Source organism: Lissotriton helveticus, chromosome 12 (genome assembly GCF_964261635.1).
Source record: "Lissotriton helveticus chromosome 12, aLisHel1.1, whole genome shotgun sequence".
NCBI lineage: Eukaryota > Metazoa > Chordata > Amphibia > Caudata > Salamandridae > Lissotriton > Lissotriton helveticus.
In genome coordinates this window covers 96,273,555-96,285,374 of record NC_136073.1, presented here as the reverse complement: position 1 = coordinate 96,285,374, position 11,820 = coordinate 96,273,555, and the positions used below count along the sequence as shown (strand labels likewise).

Here is an 11,820-nt window from a genome sequence, read left to right as displayed (position 1 = left end):
TTTCCTGTAAAAATCTAAGAATGAAATAGGGTGTACTTTTTTCAAATCACTATCAATATGTGACCAAAGATCCTCACATTTCTTGCCTTTGCCATCATCATTCACCAAAAGTTATATAAATGGTTGCCACATGGATAATGTAGAATTCATGGTCTCTAAGACTGAGAACCACCAGCTAAGTGACACACTTGGGTTGATTCTTTCTTTAATACCACACAAAGCACAAAATGAGAAATATTTCCGTTTTAGTTTCTGCGCATAACAAAATAGTGCACCAGAATGGACTAAAAAGTCAATAGCATTCATCATTAAGTCTGAAGATTGTAAAGATGCTTTCACATAGAATCTAAATAGCGGCAAGAATCTCTCACAGGGAAGCTCAGATATCGATTTTGACAGGTCATCACACAGCTTCTTTATCTATGTAGCTGAATCACTGCAAATACAAGCAATATCACTCCAATCTTTGTTAAACGTAGTAAGAACTTTTTGCAGCAGCATTCCAAGTGACACTGCATTCCATGTTTTCCAAAAGCCTGGTGTCATGTTTTCACCAGTATCCCAGATGCTTTGTGATTGCACTCTTTTCACATATACCTGTCACTATAACTTGCATTAAATGTTTAAAGCTTGGGGTGTTTGGCAATTCACCTACTATCAAAACTGACTCACTAGAAAAGGGGGCTGATGTATCAAGGGTTTTTACCCATTTTCTGTGGCTAAATGTGATGGTACATATTGAGAAAGATTCTTATGAAACCTACATTTTTCCCTTCAGTGAAAAAGTTGAACGTAGCAAAAAAATCAAATATGATTTTTATATTTCCTGATTTTTCACAGTTTATAAAATAAATAAAACACCTAAAACATGCTTTTAACCACTGTAGCTTTAGCCCAGAGAACACATAACTGAAAAAAGGAAGAAGAAACAATATTTTAGTGACATCCCAAACAACAAAACTCAAGCAGAATAATGTTAGCCCAGTATTTCTTACTGCTACCTTATTATAACAAAGTTACATCGTATTGGTGCCTTCAGGAAGAAATAAAAATGAACCTTTCATTCTCCTTTTCCTTTCTTTGAATAGCATTTAGTTTGTGGCTGTGCAGGGTTGTTTTTTCAGTGTTTATATGTTTACACTGGTGAGGGCTATTTCCCATCTGGTGGGATTTTATCAGTTATTCTAGGTTTAAACCTAAAACCCGATAGCCTAATTATATTGAAGGAAAGAATCACGTTTTGTTCTTTTTACATTTTGTAGTGTATAAATGACACTAAGAGGCTGTCACAAGTAATAAACAAACAAAACGGTGCTAGGGTGACATGGTGCATAAAAGTGCTGGTTGTGAACGAGATATATACAGTGATAAAGTGCTGGATAAAAATGATCATTCAGATGTCGTCTATCCCTAGATACATAAATCTATAAAAATCTTGGGGTTTGAATTTCCTTTGGACATGGAGAAGAGAGAATAGGGTCAGGATTATGACAGGCGTGTCAACATTTCGACCCAAAATGTGCAATTTGCTAGTGGTCATGGAGGGTCTTACTCAGGACAAAAGGAACACAAGGACAGCCTGCACAATTAAAGGGGAAGTATTAGATGGGTGTGTTTGATAGTTGGAATAGGGCCTTTGTGGTAGGTGAACAAGGACCTACACGAATACAGGTAATGTGAACATCGACTGTCATCAAGATATGATCCACCGTAAGTTGGATTGAAGGATGGAATGAATCTTGCGTGGTCCTGGTGTTGATGAGTAAGGCCAAGACTAGTATGTCTATGATGATGAGGAATCACATCAACGGGTGGCACGGTTGAAAAGCTGCAGTGGAAATGACTGAGCATCAGCTAAAGCAAACGGCGTTGCGAGGCAATCCTCATGTGGTGCCTGAAACATAAGCACCCATGCATGCCCCCAACCACAGAGATACTAATTGACCACGGGGGTAAGAGTGCGGAAGGCCTATCAAGCTGAAATGTAGGACTTATGCAACCCAAGTAGATGGCGCAGGCACTGCCAGGTACTAATTGTGATAGCCAAGTGTAAGGACATGCAAGTTGTGACTTTGATAACGTCTAATGCTGCCATTGCAGAGTTTTGATTGGCTTACAGGAGGGTAGGGAGCATTCCTGTTCCTGTTCAGGAGCAGGAAAACGTGGGACCCGGTCAGGTAAGTTTTACTTTTATTTTAACCCCCCCCCGCATGAACCCCCGCGCAATTCCCCCACCACCCAGCCACGAGTATTGCGAGCTGCGACTGTTCAGCACGCAGGAAAGCCTAAACTCCAGCAATGAAAAAAAAGAAGTTGCCTTTAAGGATTAAACATGAGAAACTATACTATTGTATTTGCATAATAGAATAGAATAAATATTCCCAGGCTTTTTGGAAGGCTGATCATGCTGGTCTTGCCTTTGGGCCCACCCAGATAAAGTTACGGTCCACATCACCTCTGTTGCCTGGATAGAACCTTTTTCTGGAATTTACATTTCTAATGCTGCTATTCAGGAAGGGGGCAGTCAGAATGCCCCTTTCCCACGACCCTCTCCCTTTCTGAAGAAGAGGTGCTCAAAGATATTTATATTACCCCTTGACTAACGCCCGGGGCCAGACGGAATCCCTTCGGATATGGGCTCTGCTCTCCTGGTCTTACCAGTGTTTTTATTTTCAAATGTTGGGTGGGAGTTTTTCTTACTTTTGCATTTCTGTAGTTGTACCCATCTTTAAAAAGGGAAATGCCATGATCCAAGGTTTTACCGATTAATATCTTCATTTGATTCTACCGGTAAAATAGTCATTTTGAATCGTCCCCAGCACAATACGGCTTCAGAAAGGGTCTCTGGACTATGGAACAGTGTATTAATCTACATCTGCTTGTGGCCTAATACAAGTAAGCAAAGGGAACATCCATGCAACTCATATTTATGGACCTATTGAGTGCCTTTGAATGGGTTAATAGATCTAAACTATGGGATGCTTTTGTATTCTTGGGCCTTCAGATGGATCTTGATTCTTTTTAAGATTTCTTCATCTGGATCTTTCAGAATCCATTAGAAATAGGGACAATGGTGAGTGCATTCCATCTTTCAAAGTTAATCGCGGAGTACACCAAGGTTGTGTTATTGCCCCCATTCTATTTTTACTTTATATCAGTGGCTTGGAAAGAGACTGGTGACTGCTGGGGCAGATGTGTCGTGGGTTGACAATATGCAAAAAGAACAATTGATGGATGGAATGCAGAACAATGTCATACATTCACCCCAGTACAGCGATCTGGGCCTAAATCCATAGTTTGTTTGCTCACCATGCCGTTCCAGTTTGGACCCAGCCATATGCAAATCAGTCTTGACCCTGCACCCAATGGGAACAGTCCAGCCCGAACCACCAGGCCAGGTCCTCCCTGGACTGGAAACAAGCTTCCTAGGACCAGTTTCGGGCTTTCAGCCCTCATCAGCCAAGATAGCTTGACTCCAGTGGCATGGAGAGCACAGGACCCACGTCTGGGCATACCCGTCCCACTCAGGGTGACAAATGCAAAAAGAACAATTGATGGACAAAATGCAGAACAATGTCATACATTCACCCCAGTACAGAGATCTGGGCCTAAATTCATAATTTATTTGCTCTCCATGCCATTCCACCCTGGTGGAGGGTGCACAATACAAAAAATAACTCGATGATTACGCACGCACGTGTAAAAAAGCGGGTACCCAGTATATACCGCTAAGAAAGAACCATCCAAAATACACGTGTATGAGAGTTATATTTGTTTGGGAGATACCAGTTCCTCGACTTGTGAAACCCAAGGTTTAAGCAGGACAAGTGATCCTTTCCCCCCTTTTGATCATAATGAGTTAACTCCGGAGACTGAAAGGATCCTCTCTCTACCTCCCTACCCTCCTGATTATACGATATATGTACTTACCCATGTGATGAGCAGTCACCCCAGACTCTTCTACACATTGTATATTTTCGAAAATACTACCTCCCTTTAACTAGGGTTTATGTATTGCCCCTGTTACGGAGATATGAGTTTACCAAGCTTAGGACCTCTTTGCTCTTTTCCTATAACATCTTGAAGACTGTGAAAACCTTGATGTCAGGGGTAACAAACACCCCCGCAGCCCCCGCAGTGCAGGGAGCCCTCAGCCTTGAGTAGGTGAAGGGGGCCCCTCAGCTCTTTGGTGGAGATCAGATCTGTGAGAAGTTCTGAAGCAGCTGCAGTGTCTGCAGCCTGCTCTGAGCCCCTCCCGTTGACCCAGGGCAGGACTGAAATGAAACAATATAACAAGTTACATTGTTTCTCTTCAGTTAGAGCCACGAGCTGGAAAGAGGATGGGGGTGGGGGCCCAGAGACAGCATTCTCCAGGGCAATGCTCATGTGAGAAGGGACAAGGCAGCAAAATGGTGCCCTCAGATAAGCACTCTTGTTAGAAGGCACACTACTTTGTGTCTGCCCTCAGTCAGGCATGTGGAGAGAAAGAGTGGAGAGAGAGAGAGAGTGGAGAGAGAGTGGAGGGAGACAGTGGAGAGATTGGAGAGAGAGAGTTGAGAGAGAGAGTGGAGAGAGAGTGGAGAGAGAGAGTAGAGAGAGAGAGTGGGGGCAGAGAGTGGAGAGAGAGAGAGAGAGAGTTTAGATAGAGAGTGGAGAGGGAGTGGAGAGAGAGAGTGGAGAGAAAGAGTGGAGAGAGAGAGTGGAGAGAGAGTGGAGGGAGACAGTGGAGAGATTGGAGAGAGAGATGTAGAGAGAGAAAGTGGAGAGACAGTGGAGAGAGAGATAGTGGAGAGAGAGTAGAGAGAGAGAGTGGAGAGAGTGGGGAGAGAGAGTGAAGACAGAGAGTGGAGAGGGAGTGGAGAGAGAGAGTGGGGAGAAAGAGTGGAGAGAGAGAGTGGAGAGAGAGCGGAGGGAGAGTGTGGAGAGAGAGAGTGGAGAGAGAGAGAGAGAGAGTGGAGAGAGAGAGAGAGTGGAGAGAGAGAGTGGAGAGAGAGTGGAGAGAGAGAGTGGAGAGTCAGTGGAGAGAAAGTAGAGAGAGAGAGTGGAGTGAGAGTGGAGAGACAGAAAGTGGAGAGAGACACTAAAGAGGGAGACAGTGGAGAGAGAGTGGTGAGAGAGAGAGAGTGGAGACAGAGAGTGGAGAGAGAGTGGAGAGAGAGAGTGGAGAGTCAGTGGAGAGAGAGTAGAGAGAGAGAGTGGAGTGAGAGTGGAGAGACAGAAAGTGGAGAGAGGCACTAAAGAGAGAGACAGTGGAGAGAGAGTGGTGAGAGATGGAGAGATATTGGAGAGAGAGAGTGGAGGGTGACAGTGGAGAGAGAGTGTGAAAAGAGTGGAAAGAGAGGAAGTGGAGAGAGACACTAAAGAGAGAGACAGTGGAGAGAGAGTGGAGAGAGAGAGTGGAGGGTGACAGTGGAGAGAGAGAATGGAGAGAGAACGTAGAGAGACAGTGGAGAGAGAGACAGTGGGGGGAGTGGAGAGAGAGGGAGTGGAGAGAGAGTAGAGAGAGAGGGGGAGAGAGAGAGAATGGGGAGAGAGTAAAGAGAGAGAGAGTGGAGAGAGTGAAGGGAGACAGCGGAGAGAGAGAAAGTGGACAGAGAGAGTGGAGAGAGAGAGTGGAGAGAGTGGAGGGAGGGAGTGGAGAGGGAGTGGAGAGAGAGAGTGGAGAGAGTGGAGGGAGACAGTGGAGAGAGAGTGGAGAAAGTGGAGAGGTTGGAGAGAGAGTGGAAAGAGAGAGACAGTGGGAAGAGAGAGAGAGAGTGGGGAGAGAGAGTGGAGAGAGAGTGGAGAGAGGGTGGAGAGGTTGAAGAGAGAGAGAGTGGAAAGAGGGAGAGACACTGGAGAGAGAGTGGAGAGGTTGGAGAGAGAGAGTGGAAAGAGAGAGAGACAGTAGAGAGAGAGTGGAGAGGTTGGGGAGAGAGAGTGGAAAGAGAGAGAGAGAGGAGTGAGAGTGGAGAGAATGGAGGAAGAGTGGAGAAACAGTGGAGAGAGAGTGGAGAGGGAGACAGTGGAGAGAGAGTGAGACAGTAGAGATAGAGTGGACAGAGTTGAGAGAGAGAGAGAGAGTGGAGAGAGAGAGACAGTGGAGAGAGAGTAGAGAGACTGACTGACTGACTCAGAGACTGAATACTGACTGACTGAGAGACTGGCTGGCTGAGAGACTGACAGAGAGCGAGAGAGACTGGCTGACTGAGAGAGAGTGAGACTGACTGACAGAGAGAGAATGAGACTGACTGACAGAGAGAGAGACTGACTGACTGACTGACAGAGACTGACTGACTGAGGTAGAGAGATACTGACTGACTGAGAGAAAGAGAGAGACTGACTGAGAGAGAGACTGACTGAGAGAGATTGATAAAGAGAGACTGACAGAGAGAGCGAGAGAGAGAGAATGACTGACAGAGAGACTGACTGACTGACAGAGACTGACTGACAGAGAGAGAGAGAGAGACAGACTGACTGAGGTAGAGAGAGAATGACTGACTCAGAGAGAGAGAGAGAGACTAAGAGAGAGAGACTGAGAGACTGACTGACTGAGGGAGAGACTGACAGAGAGAGAGAGAGACTGACAGAGAGAGAGAGACTGACAGAGAGACTGACTGGCAGAGAGACTGGGAGACTGACAGAAAAAGAGAGACTGACCGACAGAGAGAGAGAGACTGACTGAGAGAGAGAGAGAGAGACTGATAGAGAGAGAGAGACTAAGAGAGAGAGTCACTGACTGAGAGAGAGAGAGAGCGAAAGACTGACTGAGAGAGAGAGAGACTGACTGAGAGAGAGACTGACTGAGAGAGATTGATAAAGAGAGACTGACAGAGAGAGCGAGAGAGAGAGAGAATGACTGACAGAGAGACTGACTGACTGACAGAGACTGACTGACAGAGAGAGAGAGAGACAGACTGACTGAGGTAGAGAGAGAATGACTGACTGAGAGAGAGAGAGAGCGAGAGAGAGAGACTAAGAGAGAGAGACTGAGAGACTGACTGACTGAGGGAGAGACTGACAGAGAGAGAGAGAGAGACTGACAGAGAGAGAGAGACTGACAAAGAGACTGACTGACAGAGAGACTGGGAGACTGACAGAAAAAGAGAGACTGACCGACAGAGAGAGAAAGACTGACTGAGAGAGAGAGAGAGAGACTGAGAGAGAGAGTTACTGACTGAGAGAGAGAGAGAGCGAAAGACTGACTGAGAGAGAGAGAGACTGACTGAGAGAGAAACTGACAGATAGAGTCACTGACTGAGAGAGAGAAACTGGCAGAGAGAGTCACTGACTGAGAGAGAGAGACTCAATGAGAGATACTGGCTGACTGCGAGAGAGAGAGAATGACTGACTGAGAGAGACTAACAGAGGGAGAGAGAGACTGACTGACTGAGAGAGATTGAGAGAGAGACTGACAGAGAGAGAGACTGACCGAGAGAGGGACTAACAGAGAAAGACACTGACTGACTGAGAGACTGAGAGAGAGACTGACAGAGAGAGAGACTTACTGACTGAGAGAGATACTTACTGACTGAGAGAGATACTTACTGACTGAGAGAGGGAGACTGTCTCTGAGAGACTGACTGACAGAAAGGGAGAGACTGACTGACAGAAAGGGAGAGACTGACTGACAGGAAGAGAGAGACTGACTGACTGAGAGAGACTGACTGACTGAGAGAGACTGACTGACCGAGAGAGACTGACTGACCGAGAGAGAGAGAGACTAAAAAACTGAGAGAGAGACTGACAGAGAGAGAGTGACTGACTGACAAAGAGAGACTGACTGACAGAAAGAGAGAGAGAGAGAAAGACTGACAGAGAGAGAGAGACTGACTGACTAAGAGAGACTCAATGACAGAAAGAGATAGACTGACTGACTGACAGAGAGAGACTGACTGACAAAGAGAGGGAGAGACTGTGATGGAACTGGGGTCAAAGTGTTTATGAAGCTGTACGATGCCTCTTAAGATTGCTATTGTCTACTAATAAAAATGTATTATCAAAATTTGCTCTTTGTAGTTACATCTGCTTTTGAAATACTGCATTGTTGCATTGTCTAATGCTTTAAAACGGAAACGAGAAGGAGCAGTGGATGCACTTTTGTTAAAACTGAACGATGAGTGGGCCCGATGTACATCATGACAGGAGTCTGCATCAGGAAACCCACCTAAAATTGGGCAAACTTCCCTGGCCTAATGATGGCAGGGACCCTGTAATGAATGGACCACCACATACGATAGCCTGCCGGCAGACTAAGCCCAGCCTTTAACTCCACCATCCAGTGTTACTTATAACGGCTGTATTGGTGACAGTGGCGTAACAATAGCCCCGCATCTCCTGCAGTATGGCGGGTCACTGGCCTGAGAGCTCTAGACTGTCACGGAGAATTGGGGGGCCCCCTCCATGTAGTTTGCAGGGGGGCCCCCTCAAGTTTTGTTACGCCACTGCATGATGTTTTAGATGATAGCAACAGGATATGACTTTGTATCTTTGTATCATATCTAAACGATTTGCCCCCATTTTAGTAGCAAATTCATTTTGTTTATTTGTTGTTGGGATTTCTTTTATCAGATTTATATTGAGGAAATGTTGTTATCAGATTTATCAAATACTGTGGTAATGTTTCAATTGTTTATCTATCTTATTTGCTAAACCTACAACTTAGTATGTTGTCTTTTTAATACTGTGTTTTTATAAATGTGTTTCTTTTATGACCTACCATTGTATGATTGAATAAAGATTATTGATTTATTGATTGGTTGATTTTCAGGACAGCTGTAATATTTAGGAAAGTGGCCTCAACTCTTTCTGTTTCTTGAGTGCATCTTATTGATCTTAAATATGTATGAATGTGTCATACAGAGGTTTCTTGCATTTATTTTAATATTCCAAGGTTTTGAGCAAAACTATGCAGTAAACGATTAACCATATTAAGTGGATAAATGGTATTAGAAGCATCTCTAAACACAACAAATGATATCCAGAAAACATGCATACTTTCCCTGACTTCAGGAAACTAAAAAAAGGCATTTAATGGAAATATCAATAAACCTGTGAATACGAGTGGAATTTATATGTTTCCAACTCAGCATTATAATACAAATTATTTTTTACCTAGGAATTTAGAATGAAGTTTTACTATTTCGGGGAACTGTAGATATCATATGTTGCGCATTGTTATAGGACTCAATAGATTGAGTTAAAAGGATGAAAAGCTGCGCCTATGCTGAATTGAAACATGCAGATCACTAAGATGTTAACAGAGGGCCTTTATATACTGATACATTTTTCTGAAGAAAGTAGGCGATTTCCAAAGCAGAGCATCTGCTCCAATGGGACCTATCAACACTAACAGCACAAGAAACTTGTGTGACTGAGTACTGAAGGAATGTGGCTCCAGGTGTTGTCAGCCAGGAAGGAAAAGTAATGCCCTCCCCTTCTGTAACTTCTGATCCTAGGAAACTGAAACAAACGAGCACCTGATGATCACAGGTTTCTAGATGGAATGTAGTGCTGGAAACATTCTGACAGATATTTAGGATTTGAGGGCCAATGTATTAAAAATTAAAACAAAATATGATATAAAACAATGAACTTTGTAACATTTTCAGATCCCTGACTCTGTGTGTTCTCAAAATTGTATGCCTGGATTCAGGAAAGCTGTTATAGAAGGTGAACCTATCTGCTGTTTCCTCTGTGTTCCATGTCCTCTGGGCGAAATCTCTAACCAGACCGGTAAGTGAATATCAGCTCTGAATCGTCTAGGCATACCCATCCCTCTCGATGTGACAAATTGTTCCTTTTGTACTTGTCGCACTAAGTGGGAAGGGTATGCCCAGGCATGGGTTCTGTGTTCAGTGCACCACTGACTTCAAGCTAGCCTGGCTGATTGGGGGGATGCCCCAAAACCGATCCTAGGATGTTTGTTTTTGGTCCAGGGAGCACCTGGCATGGCAGTTCGGGCTGGACTGTTCCACAAGGAACAGGGTCAGGACTGATTTGAATATGGCTGGGTCCAAACTGGGGTGGCATGGTGAACAAAAGAACAATTGATTTAACCCACATCTTTATGACTGGGTGTGACTTTACATTGTTCAGCATTCCATCCATCAATTGTTCCTTTTGCATCTGTCGCCCTAAGTGGGAACGGAATGCCCAGAAGTGGGCCCGTGCTCACTTCACAACTGAGTTCAAACTAGCCAGGCTGATGAGGGTGATGCCCCAAAACCAGTCCCAGGATGCTTGTTTTCAGTCCAGGGAGGGCTTGCCTAGGCAGTTCGGGCTGGACTGTTCCCTTAAGGTCAGGGTCAAGACTAATTTCCAAATGCTGGGTCCAAACTGGGGTGGCGTGGTGACCAAAAGAATGATGGATTATACTCAGATCTTTGTGACTAGGGGTGAATGTTTGCATTGTTCAGCATTCCATCTATCAATTGTTCCTTTTTCATTGGTGATAGGCCGCACATAATGTGTCAGTGCAGTGAGAGAGCAGAAATGTACCATATCTTGGTAAATATGACACATTTCTGCCCTCTCCATTTGCAAAGTTGTCTTGCTGTATCAAATATTGATAGATCTGGCTCTGATTTCAAAGAGCTCCTATCAGTGTGTTGTACACATTCTGTATTTTAACAACATTTGTATTATCATGGTTAAGTAGCCTGAATAATGAAATGTGGACATGCATCCATTTCTTCTCCACCAGACTCAGTGACTTGCTTGAAATGTTCATGGGATCAGTGGCCTGATCAGAGTCAAGAAAAGTGCGTTCAGAAGGTTGAGGAATATCTCTCCTACAAAGACCCTCTTGGCGCCATCCTCACAGGAGTTTGCCTTTCAATGTCCTTGCTCCCACTTGGTATTCTGGGGCTCTTCATACTTCACAAAAACACTCCAATTGTCAAAGCCAACAACCGCTCCCTCAGCTACCTTCTGCTGCTGACTCTCACCGTGTGCTTTCTTTGCTCTTTGATTTTCATTGGTTATCCTACCCCAGAGAAGTGCCTTCTCCGACAAGCAGCCTTTGGTATCACATTTTCTCTTTGTGTCTCTTGCATTTTGGCCAAAACCATCATGGTTGTCATTGCCTTCAATGCCACCAAACCGAACAGTAACTTAAGGAGGTGGGTGGGACACAAATTTTCCTATATCATAACTTGCGTCTGTACACTCAATCAGTCCATTCTTTGCATTGTTTGGTTGATTATATCTCCACCTTTCTCAGAATATAACATTTTTTCCCAACCTGGAAAAATTATAGCGGAATGTAATGAGGGTTCCCCCATTGCGTTTTGGTTGATGTTGACATATCTTGGATTCCTGGCTGCCACCAGTTTCATTGTGGCCTTCCTAGCTCGAAAACTGCCTGACAGTTTCAATGAGGCTAAATTCATCACCTTCAGCATGCTCGCCTTCCTCAGTGTGTGGCTCTCATTCATCCCGGCTTATCTCAGCACTAAGGGCAAGTACATGGTAGCGATGGAGGTTTTTGCCATCCTTGCTTCCAGTTTGGCTTTGGTATCCTGTATATTTTTACCAAAGTGTTATCTTATTCTAATGAAACCAGAACTGAATTCAAAGAACCATCTAATGGGAAGGCAAAAAGGACATGCCAACTAATTGAAAGATACAGAGGCTCCTGGAATGTTGTTCTGTGAAATGGGGAAAGAATCCTGATGTGTGTCAATTTGTGGAAAATGCAAACGGAGAAACCACATTGGAGAAAACCAAATCACGGAAGAACAAATTTATGGAGAGACAATTTTAAGGAAATACAAAAAATTAAATGAAACATTTTAAGGGAAAAAAATGTTTAAGGAAAAATCCAAAATTGCATTAAAC

At 44.2% G+C, this 11,820-nt stretch overlaps 1 protein-coding gene across 1 annotated transcript; it reads left to right on the top strand.

Moving 5' to 3' along the window:
* Positions 1-10,647: 10,647 nt before the first annotated feature.
* On the top strand, positions 10,648-11,598 carry LOC144797936 (vomeronasal type-2 receptor 26-like). The gene has a single exon (XM_078668739.1). It carries the CDS (start codon positions 10,648-10,650, stop codon positions 11,596-11,598), a length of 951 nt encoding a protein of 316 aa, XP_078524865.1.
* The last annotated feature ends 222 nt before the right edge of the window (positions 11,599-11,820 follow it).

Excerpts from the sequence above, each read along its gene's own strand:
- LOC144797936 (XM_078668739.1), top strand. The coding sequence starts at position 10,648 with ATGAAATGTGGACATGCATCCATTTCTTCTCCACCAGACTCAGTGACT.